The sequence below is a fragment of the Hordeum vulgare genome, chromosome 5H (genome assembly GCF_904849725.1).
Source record: "Hordeum vulgare subsp. vulgare chromosome 5H, MorexV3_pseudomolecules_assembly, whole genome shotgun sequence".
NCBI classification, from domain to species: domain Eukaryota; kingdom Viridiplantae; phylum Streptophyta; class Magnoliopsida; order Poales; family Poaceae; genus Hordeum; species Hordeum vulgare.
The window spans coordinates 7,454,732-7,478,247 of record NC_058522.1 but is presented as its reverse complement, the minus strand read 5'-3'; the positions used below and the strand labels follow the sequence as shown (position 1 = coordinate 7,478,247).

General features: G+C 44.8%; 2 protein-coding genes and 1 pseudogene across 2 annotated transcripts; all 3 read left to right on the top strand.

Moving 5' to 3' along the window:
• The first annotated feature begins 11,571 nt into the window (after positions 1–11,571).
• LOC123398521 (thaumatin-like protein) lies at positions 11,572–12,501 on the top strand. The gene has a single exon (XM_045092983.1). The coding sequence runs from the start codon at positions 11,669–11,671 to the stop codon at positions 12,347–12,349; it is 681 nt and encodes a 226-aa protein (XP_044948918.1). The 5' UTR covers positions 11,572–11,668; the 3' UTR covers positions 12,350–12,501.
• A 5,424-nt stretch (positions 12,502–17,925) lies between these two features.
• On the top strand, positions 17,926–18,598 carry LOC123398520 (annotated as a pseudogene).
• Positions 18,599–22,155: 3,557 nt separating this feature from the next.
• On the top strand, positions 22,156–23,066 carry LOC123398519 (protein P21-like). The gene has a single exon (XM_045092982.1). The coding sequence runs from the start codon at positions 22,274–22,276 to the stop codon at positions 22,952–22,954; it is 681 nt and encodes a 226-aa protein (XP_044948917.1). The 5' UTR covers positions 22,156–22,273; the 3' UTR covers positions 22,955–23,066.
• Positions 23,067–23,516: the final 450 nt, after the last annotated feature.

Here is a 23,516-nt window from a genome sequence, read left to right as displayed (position 1 = left end):
AGCCCGGAAATGTATATGCAAAATACATTTATTTTCACATTGCTTGGCATGACGTCTAGATCATTCAATTTATTACCATTCCTCAAAGTTGTACTTCTGCATGCCGATAGTTTCAATCGAATAGCTCTTGCTAGATATTTTCCGTCGTTCATTCCATCCAGTAGTTTGATAGCTTTATGATTATTTGGAGACAAATGATCTATCTTGCAGAATGAAAATAATCTCATCCAGTAGTTTGATATTTTGGTCATTATTCCAACAAATTGATCCGTGTAGCAGATCGAAAACAGTCGGATCCTGATGCAATCATGGCCTGAGATTATTAACGAGTGTGGACATATATAAGGTTGCTTCCTACTGGTACATAACTATTTTCGGCCATCATTATGAGAAGTAATACTTTACAAGCTCTATTAATAAACATCACAATTCATGAGTGTTATTTCAGAAATTGACATCACAGCAGTATGATCCTCACTTTTGTGATCCTGCGATATGGGGGCATAACCATTTTTAGTTATTTTCATGCCAACACATTCGATGTTTAATAATAGTCATTAGTCCATTAATGTCTTTAAGATGTGTTTTCATTGCAGAAGCTTAACCATTGCAGTTTCATGTGTACAGAAGCTTGTAAGACAATTTTTGTAAAGTGATTTCTGTATTGTTTTTGTATGCATCCCCCACTTGTTATGTGGATGGTTAAGTATGTCTATATAAGCTTTGCCCTGCAATCAAGTTCCAAAGTTTCAAAAAATATGTCTTATATGAAGTTTCAAATTACTTTCTAAAAGTATGATGCATTTCAAAGATAGTTACTGGTTGTGTCCTGAATCTAAGTAGTACACAATTGTTGAAGGGTTATGACAGAATCAAAATCTAGCATTCATTTTCCAAGGTATCATGAATTCGGAAACCTATTCATCACACAGATTAGGGAGTTGGGAGAATATATGTGCCACCGTAGCAACGCACGGGCATTGTCCTAGTAACCATATAACACACACATATACGTGTAGTATAGTACATACCCAGAGGTGTCATGTATTCCCAGCTGTACGTACACTTATGAATGCATGTGTGATGTGTTGGAAATATGCCCTAGAGGCAATAATAAATTAGTTATTATTATATTTCTTTGTTCATGACAATCGTTTATTATCCATGCTATAATTGTATTGATTGGAAACACAATACTTGTGTGGATACATAGACAAAACACTGTCCCTAGTAAGCCTCTAGTTGACTAGCTCGTTGATCAAAGATGGTCAAGGTTTCCTGACCATAGGCAAGTGTTGTCACTTGATAATGGGATCACATCATTAGGAGAATCATGTGAGGGACTAGACCCAAACTAATAGACGTAGCATGTTGATCGTGTCATTTTGTTGCTACTATTTTTTGTGTGTCAAGTATTTGTTCCTATGACCATGAGATCATATAACTCACTGACACCGGAGGAATGCTTTGTGTGTATCAAATGTCGCAACGTAACTGGGTGACTATAAAGATGCTCTACAGGTATCTCCGAAGGTGTTCGTTGAGTTAGTATGGATCGAGACTGGGATTTGTCACTCCGTGTGACGGAGAGGTATCTCGGGGCCCACTCGGTAATACAACATCACACACAAGCCTTGCAAGCAATGTGACTTAGTGTAAGGTGCGGGATCTTGTATTACGGAACGAGTAAAGTGACTTGCTGGTAAACGAGATTGAAATAGGTATGCGGATACTGACGATCGAATCTCGGGCAAGTAACATACCGAAGGACAAAGGGAATGACATACGGGATTATATGAATCCTTGGCACTGAACTTCAAACGATAAGATCTTCGTAGAAAATGTAGGATCCAATATGGGCATCCAGGTCCCGCTATTGGATATTGACCGAGGAGTCTCTCAGGTCATGTCTACATAGTTCTCGAACCCGCAGGGTCTGCACACTTAAGGTTCGACGTTGTTTTATGCGTATTTGAGTTATATGGTTGGTTACCGAATGTTGTTCGGAGTCCCGGATGAGATCACCAACATCACGAGGGTTTCCGGAATGGTCCGGAAACGAAGATTGATATATAGGATGACCTTATTTGGTTACCGGAAGGTTTTCGTGCATTACCGAAAAAGTTTCGGGCTCATCGGTAGTGTACTGGGAGTGCCGGGAGGGGTGCCGGGGACCATCAGGAGGGGTGTCACGCCCCAAGTGGTCTCATGGGCTATGGGAAGAGATAAACCAGCCCCTAGTGGGCTGGAATAAGTTCCACTAAGGCCCATAAGGTTTGAGAAGGAAAAAACACAAGGTGGAAAGAGTTTCCAAGTAGGAAGGTGGAATCCTACTCCAAGTAGGATTGGAGTAGGACTCCTCCACCTCCAATTTCGGCCAAACCTTTAGGTTTTGAGGCTGCCTCCTCCCCTCCCTCCCTCCTATATATAGTGGGGTTTTAGGGCTGATTTGAGACAACTTTTGCCAGGGCAGCCCGACCACATACCTCCATGGTTTTACCTCTAGATCGCGTTTCTGCGGAGCTCGGGCGGAGCCCTGCTGAGATTTGATCACCACCAACCTCTGGAGCGCCGTCACGCTGCCGGAGAACTCATCTACCTCTCCGTCTCTCTTGCTGGATCAAGAAGGACGAGATCATCGTCGAGCTGTACGTGTGCTGAACGCGGAGGTGCCGTCCGTTCGGCACTAGATCGGAGCGGATCGTGGGACGGATCGCGGGACGGTTCGTGGGACGGTTCGCGGGGCGGATCGAGGGACGTGAGGACGTTCCACTACATCAACCGCGTTTCTTAACGCTTCTGCTGTGCGATCTACAAGGGTACGTAGATCGGAAATCCCCTCTAGATGGACATCACCATGATAGGTCTTCGTGCGTGTAGGAAAATTTTTGTTTCCCATGAAACGTTCCCCAACAGTGGTATCAGAGCTAGGTTTATGCGTAGATGTAATCTCGAGTAAAACACAAAAGTTTTTGTGGGCGGGGATGTGCGTCTTGCTGCCCTCCTTAGTCTTTTCTTGATTCCGCGGTATTGTTGGATCAAAGCGGCTCGGACCGACATTAATCGTACGCTTACGAGAGACTTGTTTCATCGCTACGAGTAACTCCGTTGCTCAAAGATGACTGGCGGATGTCGGCTTCTCCAACTTTAGCTGAATCGGGTTTGACCGAGGAGGTCCTTGGATGAGGTTAAATAGCAATTCATATATCTCCGTTGTGGTGTTTGCGTAAGTAAGTTGCGATCCTACTAGATACCCTTGGTCACCACGTAAAAACATGCAACAACAACTAGAGGACGTCTAACTTGTTTTTCCAGGTATGCTTGTGATGTGATATGGCCAACGATGTGATGTGATATATTGGATGTATGAGATGATCATGTTGTAATAGTTAATATCGACTTGCACGTCGATGGTACGGCAACCGGCAGGAGCCATAGGGTTGTCTTTAAACTAATGTTTGTGCTTGCAGATGCGTTTACTATATTGCTAGGACGTAGCTTTAGTAGTAATAGCATGAGTAGCACGACAACCCCGATGGCGACACGTTGATGGAGATCATGATGATGGAGATCATGGTGTGACGCCGGTGACAAGAAGATCGTGCCGGTGCTTTGATGATGGAGATCAAGAAGCACATGATGATGGCCATATCATGTCACTTATGAATTGCATGTGATGTTAATCCTTTATGCACCTTATTATGCTTAGAATGACGGTAGCATTATGGCGTGATCTCTCACTAATATTTCAAGCTCAAATTGTGTTCTCCCCGACTATGCACCGTTGCGACAGTTCGTCGTTTCGAGACACCACGTGATGATCCGGTGTGATGGACTCAACGTTCACATACAACGGGTGCAAAACAGTTGCACACGCGGAACACTCGGGTTAAGCTTGACGAGCCTAGCATGTGCAGACATGGCCTCGGAACACATGAGACCGAAAGGTCGAGCATGAATCGTATAGTTGATATGATTAGCATAGAGATGCTTACCACTGAAACTATTCTCGACTCACGTGATGATCGGACTTGAGATAGTGGATTTGGATCATGTACCATTCAAATGACTAGAGAGATGTACTTTTTGAGTGGGAGTTCTTAAGTAATATGATTAATTGAACTAATTGTCATGAACATAGTCTAATGATCTTTGCAAATTACGATGTAGCTGGCGCTATAGCTCTACTGTTTTTTATATCTTCCTAGACAAAATTTAGTTGAAAGTTGATAGTGGCAAACTTTGCAGACTGAGTCTGTAAAACCGAGGATTGTCCTCGTTGCTGCGCAGAAGGCTTATGTCCTTAATGCACCACTCGGTGTGCTGCACCTCGAGCGTCGTCTGTAGATGTTGTGAACATCTCACATACACGTTTCTGATGACTACACGATAGTTCGGTACAAAATACTTAATGGCTTAGAAGCAAGGCGCCGAAGACGTTTTGAAACGTCACGGAACATAAGAGATGTTCTAAAGAGATGAAATTGTGATTTCATGCTTGTGCCCTTGTTAAGAGGTATGAGACCTCCGACTAGATTCTTTAACCACGAAGTAAAGGAGAAAAGCTCAATCGTTGAGTGTGTGCTCAAATTGTCTGAGTACGACAATCGCTTGAATCAAGTGGGAGTTAATCTTCCAGATTAGATAGTGATGATTCTCCAAAGTCACTGTCACCAAGCTGTGAGAGCTTCGTGCTGAACTATAACATATCAAGGATAGACACAATGATCCTTGAGAAATTAGCGATGTTTGAGATTGCGAAAGTAGAAACCAAGAAGGAGCATCAATAGTTGATGGTTAGTAAAACCACTAAGTTTCGAGAAAGGCAAGGGCTAGATGGGACACTTCGTGAAACAGCAAAACAGTTGCTGCACTAATGAAGAGACCTAAGATTAAACCCAAGCCCGAGACTAAGTGCTTCTGTTATGAGGGGAACGGTCACTGAGGCGGAGCAACTCTAGATACTTGGTAGATAAGAAGGCTGGCAGAAGTCAAAAGAAGTATATCTGATATACATGATGTTGATGTGTACTTTACTAGTACTCCTAGTAGCACGAGGGTATTGGATACCGGTTCGGTTGCTAAGTGATTAGTAACACGAAATGAAATCTACGGCATAAACGGAGACTAGCTAAAGGCGAGGTGACGATACGTGTTGGAAGTGTTTCCAAGGTTGATATGATCAAACGTCGCACGCTCACTCTACCATCAGGATTGGTGTTAAACCGAAATAATTGTTATTTGGTGCTTGCGTTAAGCATGGACATGATTGGATCATGTTTATTGCAATACAATTATTCATTTAAAGAGAATAATGGTTACTCTATTTTCTTGAATAATCACCTTCAATGGTTTAATGAATCTCGGTCGTAGTGTCACACATCTTCATGATATTGGTGCCAAAAGATACGAGGTAATGATGATAGTACCACTTACTTGTGGCACTACCGCTTGAGTCATGTTGGTATAAATTGCATGATGAGGCTCCATGCTGATGGATCTTTATACTCACTTGATTTTGAATCACTAGTGACATGCAAATCATACCACATGAGCAAGGCCTTGTTTTCATTGAGATGAAACAAGATAGTAACTTGTTGGAAGTGATGCATTTTGATGTATGCAGTCCAATGGGTGCTGAGGCACGTAATGAATATCATTATGTTCTTACTTCAATGACGATTTGAGTAGATACAAGAGTATTTGCTTAATGAATCACAAGTCTGAAATATTGAAAAGTTCAATTCTGTTTCGGAGTGAAGTTCGTCGTAACAAAAGGATAAACTGTCTATGATATGATCGTAGAAATGAATATCTAAGTTACGAGCTTTGTTACGCAGTTAAGACAATGTGGAAATTGTTTCGCAGTTCATGCCACGTGGAACATCATAGTGTGATGATGTGTCTGAACGTCATAGCCACGCACTATTTGGTATGGTGCATGCTATGATGTCTCTTATCGAATTACCACTATCGTTTATGGGTTATGCATTAGAGACAACCGCATTCACTTCAAATAGGGCACCGCGTATTTCCGTTGAGATGACACAGTATAGACTGAGGTTTAGAGAAATCTAAATTGTCGTTTCTTGAAAGTTTGGGGCTTAGACACTTATGTGAAAAAGTTTCAGTCTGATAAGCTCGAACCCAAAGCGGATAAATGCATCTTCATAGGATATCCAAAACAGTTGGGTACATCTCCTATCTCAGATCCGAAAGCAAAGTGTTTGTTTCTAGAAACGGATCCTTTCTCGAGGAAAGGTTTCTCTCGAAAGAATTGAGTGGGAGGGTGGTAGAACTTGATGAGGTTATTGAACCATCAGTTCAACCAATGTGTAGCAGGGCGCAGGAAGTTGTTCCTGTGGCGCCTACACCAATTGAAGTGAAAGCTGATGATGGTGATCATCGAGCATTGGATCAAGTTACTACAAACCTCGTAGGTTGACAAGGTCGCGTACTACTGCAGAGTGGTATGGTAACCCTGTCTTGGAGGTCATGTTGTTGAGCAACAGTGAACCTACGAGTTATGGAGAAAGCAATGGTGGACCCGGATTCCGACAAATGGCTGGAGGCCATGAAATCCGAGAGAGGATCCATGTATGAAAACAAAATGTAGACTTTGGAAGAACTACTTGATGGTCATAGGACTATTGAGTAAAGATGGATCTTTAAAAGGAAGACAGACGATGATGGTGATAAGTCACTATAAAGAAAAGCTTGACTTGTTGCAAAGATGTTTCCGACAAGATCAAACAGTTGACTATGATGAGACTTTCTCACTCGTAGCGATGCTAAAAGTCTGTTAGAATTATGTTAGTAGTTGATGCATTATTTATGAAATATTGCACATAGGATGTCAAAACATTGTTTCCTCGATGGTTTCCTTGAGCAAACATTGTATGTGATACAACCAGGAGGTTTTGTCGATCCTAAAGATACTAGCAAGTATGCAAGCTCCAGTAATCCTTCAATGGACTGGTGCAAGCATCTCGGAGTTGGAATATACACTTTGATGAGATGATCAAAGATTTTGGGTTTGTACAAGGTTTATGAGAAACTTGTATTTCCAAAGAAGTGAGTGGGAGCACTATAGAATTTCTGATAAGTATATGTGGTTGTCATATTTTGGATCAGAAGTAATGTAGAATTTCTGTAAAGCATACAAGGTTGTTTGATAGGAGTTTTTCAATGGAATACCTGGATTGCGCTACTTGAACGTTGAGAATCAAAGATCTATGGAGATAGATCGAAAGCGCTTAATAGAAGTTTCAACAAGATGCATGCCTTGACAAGTTTTTGAAGGAGTTCAAAATAGATCAGCAAAGAAGGAGTTCTTGGTTGCGTTGTAAGGTGTGAATTTGAGTAAGACTCAAAAGCCGACCCCGGCAGAATAAAGAGAATAGACGAAGGTCGTCTTCTATGCCTTGGCCGTAGAATCTGAAGTATGCCAGGCTGGGTACCGCACCTGATGTGTGCCTTGACTCAAAGTCTGTTGAGAGGTACAGAGAGTGATCCATGATTGAATCACTAGCAGCGGTCAAAATTTATCCTTAGTAACTGATGGACTAAGGAATTTTTCTCGATTATGGAGGTGGTTAAAGAGTTCGTCGTAAAAGGTTACGTCGATGCAAGCTTTGACACTAATCCGAATAACTATGAGTAGTGAAACGGATTCGTATAGTAGAGTAGATATTTGGAGTATTTCCGAATAGAACATAGTAGCAGCATCTATAAGATGACATAAAGATTTGTAAAGAACACACGGATCTGAAAGTTTCAGAACCGTTGACTACAACCTCTTTCACGAGCAAAACGTGATCAGACCCCATAACTATATGGGTGTTGGATTCGTTGGAATCACATGGTGATGTGAACTAGATTATTGACTCTAGTGCAAGTGGAAGACTGTTGGAAATATGCCCTAGAGGCAATAATAAATTAGTTATTATTATATTTCTTTGTTCATGATAATCGTTTATTATCCATGCTATAATTGTATTGATTGGAAACACAATACTTGTGTGGATACATAGACAAAACACTGTCCCTAGTAAGCCTCTAGTTGACTAGCTCGTTGATCAAAGATGGTCAAGGTTTCCTGACCATAGGCAAGTGTTGTCACTTGATAATGGGATCACATCATTAGGAGAATCATGTGATGGACTAGACCCAAACTAATAGACGTAGCATGTTGATCGTGTCATTTTGTTGCTACTATTTTCTGTGTGTCAAGTATTTGTTCCTATGACCATGAGATCATATAACTCACTGACACCGGAGGAATGCTTTGTGTGTATCAAACGTCGCAACATAACTGGGTGACTATAAAGATGCTCTACAGGTATCTCCGAAGGTGTTCGTTGAGTTAGTATGGATCGAGACTGGGATTTGTCACTCCGTGTGACGGAGAGGTATCTCGGGGCCCACTCGGTAATACAACATCACACACAAGCCTTGCAAGCAATGTGACTTAGTGTAAGTTGCGGGATCTTGTATTACGAAACGAGTAAACAGACTTGCCGGTAAACGATATTGAAATAGGTATGCGGATACTGACGATCGAATCTCGGGCAAGTAACATACCGAAGGATAAAGGGAATGACATACCGGATTATATGAATCGTTGGCACTGAGGTTCAAACGATAAGATCTTCGTAGAAAATGTAGGATCCAATATGGGCATCCAGGTCCCGCTATTGGATATTGACTGAGGAGTCTCTCAGGTCATGTCTACATAGTTGTCGAACCCGCAGGGTCTGCACACTTAAGGTTCGACGTTGTTTTATGCGTATTTGAGTTATATGGTTGGTTAACGAATGTTGTTCCGGGTCCCGGATGAGATCACGGACGTCACGAGGGTTTCTAGAATGGTCCGAAAATGAAGATTGATATATAGGATGACCTCATTTGGTTACCGGAAGGTTTTCGTGCATTACCGAAAAAGTTTCGGGCTCATCGGTAGTGTACTGGGAGTGCCGGGAGGGGTGCCGGGGACCACCAGGAGGGGTGTCACGCCCCAAGGGGTCTCATGGGCTAGGGGAAGAGATAAACTAGCCCCTAGTGGGCTGGAATAAGTTCCCACTAAGGCCCATAAGGTTTGAGAAGGAAAAAACACAAGGATGAAAGAGTTTCCAAGTGGGAAGGTGGAATCCTACTCCAAGTAGGATTGGAGTAGGACTCCTCCACCTCCAATTTCGGCCAAACCTTTAGGTTTTGAGGCTGCCTCCTCCCCTCCCTCCCTCCTATATATAGTGGGGTTTTAGGGCTGATTTGAGACAACTTTTGCCACGGCAGCCCGACCACATACCTCCACGGTTTTACCTCTAGCTCGCGTTTCTGCGGAGCTCGGGCAGAGCCCTACGGCGCTGCCGGAGAACTCATCTACCTCTCCTTCTCTCTTGTTGGATCAAGAAGGCCGAGATCATCGTCGAGCTGTACGTGTGCTGAAGGCGGAGGTGCCGTCCGTTCGGCACTAGATCGGAGCGGATCGTGGGACGGATCGCGGAACGGTTTGCGGGGCGGATCGAGGAACGTGAGGACGTTCCACTACATCAACCGCGTTTCTTAACGCTTCTGCTGTGCGATCTACAAGGGTACGTAGATCGGAAATCCCCTCTCGTAGATGGACATCACCATGATAGGTCTTCGTGCGCGTAGGAAATTTTTTGTTTCCCATGCGACGTTCCCCAACATGATGTGCCTTTTATATATTGTTTGCTGAAATTTATTTGCACACAAAACATAACCTACAAATATGTTTGTTATTCCACGCAAGAAAAATATACTATGCTATCACTGGGACTCATTTCTATTATAAAGATATGAGAGGCTGGTCTTTCACAAAGAAAGTGTTTTCTGTGCAAATAAGGAAACAATTTAACAACTTTTTCCCATATATTGATCGCTTGATAATATATTATGGTGTTCTGTTCATATTGCATTCAACTTTCCACCCCACCCTAACTAGTATTACAAATTTCTTCGGTGATTGGTTCAATAGGGTACATCGTAAGTTTTAAGTGCATATCTCGGTCGGAGTTTGTGCTATATGTTGGAAGATATAGAATTGCCACAATGGCCCTATCCACCGGCAACTGCGAGTCTGAGATGGCACCTCGCTGACTTTGGGAGGGGAGGGGGAGAGGGAGGGGGGCGCCGGTGCCCATGGCCGAGGTGTCCGTGCTCCAAGGCAACTACACCTACGGCGTCACGTTGACGCTCAAGTGGTTCAACCTGCCCTTGGAACCGTCACCTAAGGCATGGACCGCTGCTGTAGTTTTGGAGATTGATGCCTTTTTTATGTACAAGAGATACAGATGCCATACACAGAAATACATGTGGGCCTTTTGCATGCTCTTGTAAGTTTTTTTATGTACCTCTTTTTTTTTTTCAATATAAGTTAAAAAAATAAATATAAGCTAGCCATTTGTTACACGTAAATAGCGTGTGCGCTCGCGTGGATAATTCACGACTTAGACTTAGGACTTTGAACTCTTGGCACGACGACGGTCGAGTTGGACCGACGACGCCCCATGCAAGATATTTAGTTTATTCTTGGACCGTTTTAGGGGCATCCAATTTTGTCCATGGGCTTGGGGGTCCCATTATCTTTGGTGCGTTGCAATAGAAGAGTAAACATTTTCTTTATTCTGGCTGTTATTTTCATTTTGATTCAGTCGACGGCATGCACCTACGACCACACTAACGTAACATCTGAGTGGTGTTGTTCGACACTGAGGAGGTTGCATCTATAAATTAAGTTTATTTTAGAAAGCCTATATTTATCACCGTCACATGTACGGATGGAACAAATCGTATTTATGGGTTCCAAGTGTGTATTCTCCATATTCAACTTCTCGCTTCTATATTTCACAATACCTCCCTAACTCTAACAGGCGATGGCACATAATCAGTAGGTTTTAATCCGTAAGTATTTGGACCCAGTTGTAGCATTGTTATTATTTTACGGAGATGATAGCCGATCCAACGGACAGAAACACATGGCATATAGGTCTTCATTTTGAATGTATGTTCGTTCCACCACTAGTCATTTTGAATGTGGTGATACTCAGTATCACGTCCGATTGGCTCATCTTCGTGGATTTTTTGGTGGTGTCCGTTGTCTTCTGATCTTGTTAGAGGTTTCTTTGCAACGTAAAAGTGGGAGGGATTGTCGTTGTTGCGTGTTATGTACGTTGGTTGGCTTTCTCGTTGGGTCATGGAGTTTTTTCCTTAGCAAGTAGTCCATATGTGGTTTATGTGTATTGGTTTTTGTTTAGTTTTTCGTTAATTAACTGAATAGTTTGTTCTTCTTAATTAATCGATGAGACAAGTATTTTACCTCCGTTTCAGAAAAAATAATATATTCGTTCAAACATTTGACTCACATGTGGTGCATTGCACCCTGCTGCAAGCATACATGAGGTGTCACAGTTTAGATTCTAGAACCGTACATCCATATTGCGTGCTGCCAAACGCGGCTGTGGAAATTGGAAAACGTACGCATGCAACCTAACTTTATACTAGCAACACAGCCACCATTGCGGCTATAAATACCTCCACCACAAGAGCAGGAAGCCACAAATTCACCACCACTGCACGCACGCACGCACACTACCAACACAATTCACAAGTCCTCAGAGGACAACAAGAGCGGTATCATCCATCCATGGCGTCCTCTCGTGTTGTCTACCTCCTGGCCGGTCTACTCCTAGCCGCCCTCGCCGCCACCACAGACGCGGCCACCATCACCGTCGTCAACCGGTGCTCCTACACGGTGTGGCCGGGCGCGCTCCCGGGTGGCGGTGTGCGTCTCGACCCAGGCCAGTCGTGGGCGCTGAACATGCCCGCGGGTACCGCGGGCGCCAGGGTGTGGCCGCGCACCGGGTGCACCTTCGACGGCAGCGGCCGCGGCCGGTGCATCACCGGCGACTGCAACGGTGTGCTGGCATGCCGGGTGTCCGGCCAGCAGCCGACCACGCTGGCCGAGTACACCCTGGGCCAGGGCGCGAACAAGGACTTCTTCGACCTGTCCGTCATCGACGGGTTCAACGTGCCGATGAGCTTCGAGCCCGTGGGAGGGTGCCGTGCTGCGCGGTGCGCCACGGACATCACCAAGGATTGCCTCAAGGAGCTGCAGGTGCCGGGAGGGTGCGCGAGCGCGTGCGGCAAGTTCGGCGGCGACACCTACTGCTGCCGTGGCCAGTTTGAGCACAACTGCCCGCCGACCAACTACTCAATGTTCTTCAAGGGCAAATGCCCCGACGCCTATAGCTATGCGAAGGACGACCAGACCAGCACCTTCACCTGCCCTGCCGGAACCAACTACCAGATCGTCCTCTGCCCTTAGATCAATATCAGTCAATTACTTGGGTCAATAAGGAATAAGGACTACTCTTAGTCTGCTTATGATCGAGGATCATTTGTATGTGCTATGTCATATATGCATGCTAGTGCCTGTATGTGGATCAATTATAAATAAATGGTTAAATAATATGAGTATGTCACGAGGTGTGTTTTATGGGTGCTGAAAATCGACTTAAAATTCTTGCAGTGCACCACCACCCTCTATCTTCATATACGAGTTGGGACTTGGGAAGGTTTTTATTTTGGAAACAACAAAAATTCGTACCTCATTGAAACATGCAAAATTTCAGAATTTTCGCATATATTTGAAATCATTTCGGATTCAAAGATTTTAAATTTGATTTAATTTTAATGAAATCAGTTTGAATATGCTGTGATATTTCAGGGTTAAACATATTTCGGTCACCACTGAAATATGTGAAATTTCGGGAATTTCACTGAAATTTCATTGAAACTTTTAACCCGTGGGAGTGAGTCGGTGATGTTCCACTGAGGTAGCCAGGGTTCAATGCACCTTGTCGCCACCTCTTCCTGATGCCAATTCACTCCTTCAAAAATCGTTTTCCCGACCTTCGTTGGGCAGAATCTAAATTCTCTATTATGAGATGTGGCGAAATAGGGCGACCATGCACGAGGGATATTAAGATCTCATGGTGGTACTCAAGGGATTGGAGGATTTAAACATTCATTTGTTGGCCTTTCCAGTTGGGTGGATTTCACAATTTTGTAAAAAAAGTAGGTGGCACTCAATTGTTGCTTGAAGTTGGGATTTCTCTTATCCCATTGCGGACCAATCAAACATTTTGACTAGTCTCATGCAAAAAACATATTTTCCACCCTGTGCAATATTATTAAGTATAAGAGAGGATAGATATATACTAGATTTCGTGAAATATATTTATAGTCAATAGTTAGTTTCGTGTGAACCAACATTTTCTAATATGAAACTAATGTGTGAAAAACCATCTTGAAGAATATAACAATAATGCAAATTGAAGTTTTATATTTTAAACAAGATGAAGCATATATAGTTCATAGTTCAAAATGTTAACATGATAGTAGTAGTAGTACTAGTAGTAGTAGGAGGAGGAAGAGGAGCAGTAGTAATAACAGCAGTAGTAGTAGCAGCATCGGTGATAATTCAATTCGGTGCATGAGCTCATCTATACTCGACAAACAAAAAAAATAAAAAATAGATGAAAAACTTAAAATAACCATTTTTGTGTCATTCAAGATGCTCAAATGGTTGATGCCAGTACAAATTTACTGCTGACAAGTTATATTAGTATTGGATTTGACATAATTTATTGGAATTGGGTTAGAGCCGATCAATGTGCACCACATGACATATGTGGGGAACAACCAAACTTTTCAAAAGAACAATGAAGACAACTAGTGAAGTAGCTAGCTGTGGAAATAAAGGGCCATATTCCACGTTCGTGGTGTATATCTATCCAAGCGTACGTACGTACACGTTCACTTTGCTTGTGCTAGTTTTCTTCTAGCCTAGACAAGACTTCCACATGCATGATCATGATGCGACAGGCGCAACAGACAGACAGCCAGCTTGCTACACGATCGAGGCGTCACGTCACACACACACATACTCAGAATGTATGGTGTATGCCGAACTTTACCTTGATCGGTCTTGACTATACGTCGACGCAATGCACTAGCTAGCTAGCCATCATATTTTGCGGAAGAAGACGAGATCAATGCTGTCTCGTGCGCAAGTTCATGGAAGATGGTTATTGTACAGACTATGGATGGATGGAGACGAAGGACAGACCTCTGGCGGTGCATTGATTTGTAGTGAGGAAACTGGCAGGAAATTTTTGGCTGGCCGTACGTGTAGAAAATGTGGGAGGCGACGAAACAAACCGAATTAAGTGGAAGACGCTAGCTCTTCCCTTACATTGCATGCACGTTTGATCGATTGATCTCTCCGTTTCATGCGGCGTCCATTGCGCATCACGCTCGGCTGTGTACGTGCATGTGTGCCTTGTTTTGGAACACCTCAATATCGTTTTGTGGTATCCCTAACCCATCAGGTCTCAAGTCCCGATGTTCGTATTATTTTTGTTTCTATTTCAGGATTTAAGAACAACTATTTGTAAATTCCCTTATATTTTCCTTTTGCCGCCGTTGGGAAAATCGTCTTCCTTCTAGATACTACCGCGTGTGCCTCTTTGCTCCACCCTGCCTAAGTTGCTACCTCTGTGAGAGCATCTTTTACCGATTCCATATAATTTAGAGCAGTAAGAGATGGAAAGACTGCATCGAGCGTGAAGATCTTTAAGAGGTGATGCTCGTCACGGCAGATGAGAACGTTGCGAGAATCCCAAATCTCCCAAAGTATAGTAAGGCCGAACATTGGGGTCGAGGCTCGTTGGGGATGGGGCCTTGTCGTTTTGAGTTTTTTAAGACATTGATCATGTTCAAATCGAGATTTGGGAATTTACAACTGGGGCATGCAGTATACACGGCATTTTTTTGTGTAACTTTGAGATTAAGGATGCCCTATACATCCAGAAGACTCGCATACAAAAGAACGGACGTGCGTACGTACACGGATGTGTGTGATGCGTGATGGATGCCACATACTCGTTTCTAAATATAAGTTTTTCTAAAGATTTCACTATAAAAGACTACATACGGATGCATATAAACATACTTTAGAGTGAAGATTCACTCATTTTGCTCCCTATGTAGTCCTTTAAAATCTCCATATTTAGGAACGGATGGAGTAAAACGGAGAGATTGATCCATCAAACGTGCATGCAGCTGGGTGGCTAGCTAGCTTCTCTACCACTTTGGTTTCTTTCATTGTCACCCACTGTCACCCACTTTTTTCTACAAAGCCAGCTAAGAAATTTCCCCAAGTTTCTTGTCCGCAAATCAATGCAGTGCAACCCATCCACATGTGAAGTACAATCGGTTTTTCTCCAAGGAAGGACTTGTACATGAGACAATCTCGACAATTTCCTCGTTTGTTAATTCTGGCAGATCTATATCAAGTCCTTATCATACAACGACTGCAATATATACCAGTACATCCCAAAATACGATGGCCTGTACGTCGACGTATAGTCTAGAGTCAAGACCGATCAAGGAATAATTTGGCGTACAGCGTATGATTTCTGTGTGTGTGATGTGACGCCTCGATCGTGTACTACGGCAAGGCTGATATATTGCGCTTGTCAAGTCATGCATGCATGTGGAAGTCTTGTCTAAGAAAGAGCGCTCGTCAAGCCTAGAAGAAAACTTGCACAAGCAAGGACACGTGCACGCATGGATAGATATACACCTTGAACGTGAAATATATATAGCCCTTTTTTTTCACATCTAGATGATGTTTGAGATATGCAAAATTAATGTCTCTAACTTTTTTCTTTGAACAAGGTACAAACGCAAGAGTTCATATACACGCACATATACTCACTCCTATGAATTCACACACGCAAACCTTATCCTTATTAGCATCTCAGAGAGACTGAACCGGCATATCATCTTGATATTTCCGACAATAGCTTTGCCCTAGCGGGGGAATTGTCAGGAGCTTTGCTTCAGCGACAACAGTGGTTTTTGTACAAGGCAAAGCACGTGCCATAGTCAGCGGGAGCCGCCGGTCTTGAATCCTCCGGCTCTCTTCTTCGCGTACCGGTTCATCAAGTAGGAAGCTACCCCAGCAGTCGTGATTGTAACGGCTGGTTCATGTTTTTACCGCAAGCACTTTAACTCCGGTTCATGTCGTTGTTGTTCCTTTTCAGTTTCTCTAGCTATTTAAACAGGGGAATTCGTGAGGAGAGGATTATTCTTGATGTAATCGGGCTTTGCCCTAGCGCCGCCGTGTTCCGGCTGGCCAAAGCCTAGTTCCAATTGGAGCGAATTTCTGTCTTGCGTGTGAAACTGAAGCAAGAACTCTGACAGTCTTAGAAGAGCCTGTCAGAAGGTGCACCCGGTGCGCGACCACACCGTGGCGCCCGGGGTGCTAGCGGGCATGTTGAGCGCCCTGGCCCGGGTTGAGAAGCACACCGGCGCCTGGGAGTGTGCCCAGCCACACCGTGTAGGAGCACCCTCGGTGGCGGCACAGGCCGTTCCGCCGATGTCTATTCCACCGCCGGCGCGGAGCTTTGAAGGTAGTTCAGGAACGGATGCAGATTCTTGTCTGCATCCACGACATATGAAAAACAAAACATGTGTTGGGTTCATGGTTGATGGATGGCAGATATGATTTCCTCCTTCGACGTCTTATTTGTGGTGGGGTGTCCGGGGTGTTGCCCGGTCTGATTCGTTCAACGACAATGGCTTCATCTTTGATGAGTCACCTTGGAGTGTTATGCGAATTGACATGAAATTATTGGAATCAGGTTAGAGACAGTTAATATGCTGGGAACGAGCAAACTTTTATAAGAGACAGTTAATCAGGCTAGTTGTGGAAAAAGGGGCCATATTCCACGTTCGTGGTGTATATCTCTCCATGCGTACGTACGTACACGTTCACTTTGCTTGTGCTAGTTTTCCTCTAGCCTAGACAAGACTTCCACATGCATGACCATGTCATATCATGCATGCATGTGGAAACTATATCTATAACTATTAATAAGAAAAAACTAGATGATGCTTGGGCCGTTGCTGCAGGAACTATTAATGATATTTGTTGTACCGCTTCCATTTTCCATGTAATAATGGCCGTGCGAATGTGTACGAGTGTCCAATAAAGTCGATACATAATAAAGGTAAATAATATTATCATTTCCAGTTTAGAATATTTAAGTTGCGTTATAATATGCGGTGTCAAGAACGAACCTAGAAATTGAAATTTCTAATATTTTTCAGTTCTCCCCGTTTTGCTCAAAAACACCCCTCCCCGGCCATGTTTTCCAGACCTTTCAATGATGGTTTGTTCAGGTTTCATGTATTTTGAAATGGTTCAAGTGGAGGCTTGACATGCGTAAACCCAAGTAGAACTGAAACTAGTGTGAAAATACAAACAAAATTCACTGAAATTTGTACCAAACATTATGAACCCATGGAACCACATCGAAACTCATGTACTACATGCATATCGCCAGGGTCGCACCCGACTCGCCCTGGCGCGCGCACGCACACGCACCTGATCCGGTCTTGCTGTGGCTTACAGAATTATTCCAACGGGAAAAAGTGGCTGAAATTAAAATAAATTTTGGGTATCCGATGCATAGGCGCTAGCATGAGAAGGGAATGCTAATTTGTCCACTATACAAGATAATTCGATCGATCCGTGCAAGTCCCTCTCAAGTGCCCCGAATTTTCCAGCACAAGACGAATATCCATGAACGTTGCAATTTTTTTCCAACGGCGAGAACGTTCAACAGATACTCCTACGCCGGGTATCCTAGGCTCGTCGACCGGGTGAGGCTCGCAGATTTTTCTCGGCCAGCGTTGGCCGGTGCATACGCATCGATGTAAATTGTCGTCCCTACCAATCTTGAATTTTCCTTCTATCTATCCTTCACCCCAGCCTTCTACTACTATAAATAAGGACGTGCCTTACACCAGCCAACAGCACCACAGCAAGCAAGAAACAATAATGGCCGCCTCATCGTCGACGCTCATCCTCCTCCTGGCCGCGGCGCTCGTCGCCGGTGCCAGGGCCACCAGCTTCTCCATCACCAACCGCTGCTCCTTCACGGTGTGGCCCGCGGCCACCCCGGTGGGCGGCGGGCGGCAGCTCAACAGTGGCGAGACGTGGAACCTCGACATCCCCGGCGGCACAGAATCCGCCAGGATCTGAGCCCGCACGGGCTGCAGCTTCAACGGCAACAGCGGGAGATGCAGCACCGGCGACTGTGGCGGCGCGCTGTCCTGCACACTGTCCGGCCAACGCCCCTTGACGCTGGCAGAGTTCACCCTCGGCGGCGCTATGGATTCCTACGACATCTCGGTGATCGACGGGTACAACCTCCCCATGGACTTCTCCTGCAGCACCGGCGTCAACATTCAGTGCCGCGACCCCAGCTGCCGGACGCATACCACCAGCCCAACGACGTCAGGACCAAAACTTGCAGCGGCAACAGAAGCTTTCAAGTCGTCTTCTGCCCATGATAACCTACATCTACCATACGGCATGCGCGTCATCCGCCATGGCACGGACGATAGATACACCCATAATATTTGAACTTTCAATTTTCAAAAAGTATGAATGCCCAATAAAATCGATAAATGAAGGTAAAGAATATCTCATTGTCTATATCTAATATTTAAGTTTTATTATAATATGCTCGATCAACATCACTCCTACCCATGATTTCCTGGCCTTTCATTAACGGATTACCGAGGTTTTGATTTATTTTGAAAATAATTCACCTAGAGGTCAGACATAAACCAAGTAGAAAGCGAACTAGTATGAAAATACAAACAAACGCCACGGTAATTTTGACCTAGGGGTGGCTTGTATGAAAACATACCCCTAATAACTTTCATGTAAAAAGCATAGTACTACACGCACCATATACATGATAATGCATGCACAAACACACGCGATAACTTTGAATCAGGGGTGGGGAAGGTGAGGAAGTTGTTTGAAAACATAACCTCCCCCGATAGCTTCCACGATAAATAGCAAGGCAATATACAAACCATAAAATTAATAACTTACGTATAAACATCGTGGTAACTTTGTCGTGGGGTGATGAAGTTGTTTCAAAAGATACACTTCATAACTTATGTGTAAATATCATGGTAACATACGAACCGCCAGTGTGTTAACTCACGGAGAAACAATAATGGGGTAACTTTGTCATGGTAAAAAAAGTTGTTGAAACATACAACGGTAACTCATGTGTAAATAGTATGATAATATACACACATCAGAGCTGATAGCGATGTCCTAACTAGAGGCCCCCGTGCCGCTCCCTCCCCGGGGCGACACGGGCGGCGACCCCGTTCCCCCGCAGCCGGACTCCCCTCACCAGCCCCTCTCCTCCTCGCAGTCGCCGAAGCCGGCGGCGGTGGGCTGCTCTCTGGTTGTTGCTCGCGCGGGAGGAGGGGATCTCGCGTGCGGGCGGCGGTTGTCCGGCGTTCGGCTCCGGGGCAGTGTCCTTGCTCGCGGCGGAGGCGGTCTCCGGCGTGCGGCATGGCGCCTCGTCGCGCTGGTGGGCGCACCGTCGGGGTGCGCGCAATCGCGGTCGTCGGGCCCGTTCGGTCCTGATCCGATCTAGGATCCGCGGGCGGCGGGTAGCGCGGACGGCGTGAATGGTGGTCGGAGGCTCGGCTCCGCTGATGCGCGTCCTAGAGGCCTCCCGCGACGTCTTCTCCGGACCGGGGCCGTGGAGGTTCGGGTTGGGGTTGCGGCTGGTCGGTTGCCTGCCAGGATCAGGATTCGCGAGCGGCGCGAGGGGTGGTGGCGACCGTCATGGGTCGTTGCAGGGGTCACGCCTCGTGGAGTCGTTGGTTGTTCTGGCGGCCGGCGGTGCCTGATCCGGTCACTGTCCTTTGGCCCCTAATCAGTGGCCACACTGAAAGGGATAGACCCAAGTATCTCATTGGGAAGGAGGACCATTTAGCCGACAAATTATGAAGGACAGACCTTAGATTTATGTGACCGCATCTAATTGGTATGACGGAGATCTTCTGAAAGTTGGTTGCGAGGCCCGTGATCTCGCCAAAGCAGTGTAAAATCTGCGCGAGACGATCAACATCACTCTTGATGGGCGCCATGAAGACCGCCGCATCATGGACATAGAGGGAGGTGCACAATGTGGCACCACGACCTCAAATCTTGTGTAGGAGGCCCTTTGAGGTGGCGCTGTTTAGAAGCTGTTGGAGCGGATCAATGGCTACAACAAACAGTAGCGGAGAAACAGGGTCTCCTTGGTGAAGACCACAACCATGCTTGATCGGAGGCCCCGGCACCTCATTATGGACGAACCTGGAAGAAGAGGCGGAAAGTAGGTTAGTGATCCAGTTTCTGAACATGGCAGTGAAACCACGCTTTTGAAGAAGGTCTATGATGTATTCCCATTTGACCAAGTTGAAGACTTTACCAATGTCCAATTTGAATAGGAGCGGCTGAGTTTTGCTCTTGTGCATTTTACGAGCAAGAATTATTACATACATAAAGTTGTCATGGTTGCTCCTTCTTTTGATGAAGGCGCTTTGTGCATTGGACATAAGGTCATTGATGTGATGGCCCAATCTATTTGCAAGGATTTTCTAATGATCTTTGCGATGCTGTGAATGATACTGATTGGGATGTAGTCAGAAATCCCCTCGGCACCATCTGTCTTTGACAGAAGAAGCATGTTGGCCAAGTTTAACCAATGTAGATTCATACCGTGGAAGTCGTCAAAGAGTCGGATCACACGCATCATATCCCCTTTATTGTTTGGCAACATTTTATGAAGAACAGGCCGGTGAAGCCATCCGGACCGGAAGCCTTGTCACCTCAATGTCCAATAGGGAATACGTACTTCCACACGGCGTCTCACCGTCAGGTGTATTCGCACCCGTCGTACATGCAGCTGCTGTACATACTACGCATGTATATATGCACGTCTGAGGTTCCAATAAAGATGCAATTTTTGCCTTCTAAAATTTGTCCGTCTTTTTTTTAATAACTTTATTTTAAATATCAATTTTTTTCAGAAAGATCCAAATAACTGCTTGGCATCGGTGGTTCGCTATTTCAAAAAACCAATCAACAAAAAAGGATCCAAACATTTTGTAAAATGCAAGGCTTTAGAGAAGGTGCTGATATAGTATTTCTACGGACGACAGTAACTATGAACGATTGACACCTTTCAAGATTTGACAAAGTGGCCGACAACTTGCTCTTCGGAAATGAGTAGATATGGGTACCATATATAGATCTTGCCGCCTCCGTTCACAAATATAAAATATTCTAAATATTTAATATGAACTGCATACTGACTGAAATGCGTGAACAAACAAATTAAAATGTCTCTGTATGTATATCTGATTCACAAAAAGTCACAACATCTTATATTTCTCAACATAGTGAGTAGGTCTATTGCACAGGAGAATATATGAAGCTTTAGGTACTATACTTTTTGAGGGAGCTTACATGTTATTTCTATTACAGGATAATTAAAGCATAAACATCAATAATCCTTTTTGAACATGCTACAAACGCACCTCATACATACACTTATTCCCATTGAACGCGCACACACACCCATTCCTTATGAGTACCTCCGAAGCCGGCACAGCATCCTAAAATTGACGACTAGAGACGTCTTCGTAGTGGACGAGAACCTCTCCTTAAATGTCAATAAATTTGAAGGCATGTATTCACTTGTTAGGATCATGAATGAGTATATATATTGAAGATATTTCATGTTGCTACATTTGTGTTTATAATCTGCGACATCAAATGCCATTTAAAATGCATGAGAAGATCTTACATATAGGGAGTAGATCTTACATTTGTTGCACACAATAATATACTCCCTTTGTCCTAAAATAAGTATCTCAAGCTTAATACAACTTTGTACTAGAGCTAGTATAAAGTTGAAACACTTATTTTGGGACGGAGGGAGTAGGATGGAAGAGCTTAGGTACTATCTTCTTTTCCCAAGCTTTTATAAAAAAAATGTTATGGGAAAATTAGGAACACTAATTTTGAAGGCTCGTACTCACTCATTAATTAAGGATGATAAAGGAGTATATATATATTCGAAGATATTGCACCTTGCGACATTTATGTTGTGTGTAGAGATAAAATCTGGCACATCTAATGCCATTGAAAATGCATGACTCTGCCCATGTAGACAGATACCCAAAGCACCTATATTTAGCATCCAGGAGCATGCATATTGATAGCCGCGAAAACTGGATCGCCGGTCCTCTCCTCATCGTTGAGTAGTACATAGGTAACAAAACAAAACAAGAAGGATCGACGGCCATGGCATCTTCTTCACTTAGCTTCATCCTTTCTCTTCTCCTCGCAATCGCTGCCACCGACGCTATCACTGTCCACCTTCTCAACAAGTGCCCCTACACGGTGTGGCCAGCCGCCTTCCCGGTGGGCGGCGGGAGCAGGCTCGACCCGGGCCAGGCGGCGGCCATTCAAGTCCCCCCGGGCACGGCGGGCGGCAGGATTTGGGGCCGCACCGGCTGCAACTTTGACGCCAGCGGCCGTGGTTCGTGCGCCACCGGCGACTGCGGCGGCGTGCTCGCCTGCGCCGCCGGCGGGAAGCCACCCGCGACGCTCGCCGAGTACACGCTGGGGACGGGCGGCAGCCCCGACTTCTACGACATCTCCCTCGTCGACGGATTCAACGTGCCGATGAGCTTCCGACCCGTTGCCGGCAGCTGCCACGCGATCAGCTGCGCCGCGGACATCAACGCAAAGTGCCCGCCGGAGCTGAGGGTGGAAGGAGGCTGCCTGAGCGCCTGCGTCAAGTTGGGCGTCCCCCGGTACTGCTGCACGCCGCCGCTTACGCCGTCGACCTGCGGGCCGACCGACTACTCGCGCTTCTTCAAGGGGCTCTGCCCGGACGCCTACAGCTACGCCTACGACGACAAGAGCAGCACCTTTACCTGCCCCGTCGGATCAGACTACCAACTCGTCTTCTGCCCGTAATTAATAATGTAATAATTGGATGGATAAATTAAGTTAATCCGTAATTAATAATGTAATAATGGAAATAATGATGACTGATGACTCCACAAAAAATTTCTATGGGAAGACTTTATTGACAAAAATTGTTCGACAACTGTTTTCTTCTTTGTTTGTTTTGAGCACCAGCATCCATTGGAGGGCCAGCTGGCAGTTTTCTGAAATAAGGTCGGTTGTAATGTGAGTACTCCCTCCGTCACGATTTAAAAGGCACAGTTAAATTTGCATGCTTTCCCAGAATATACAAGGTGTAAGGCGCGAAATCAATTACTTCTATTAATTAGTACTATTACTACTCATGCATGTGCCCTCCCAATTTACTGCTCACGCCGGGTGAAGTTGATGCATGCATGCATGCGCTGGTTATTAACTCGGGTGTGGGAACATCAAACGCTTATTTTCTCAGTTGATTAGGCGCATTAGCATCTACACCTGCTACGTCTCACAACCAATTGATGACTACCTTGGTCCCAGAGATTTTCCAAGCGTGTCTTCTAAACCGTGACAGAGTAAGTATCATAGGATG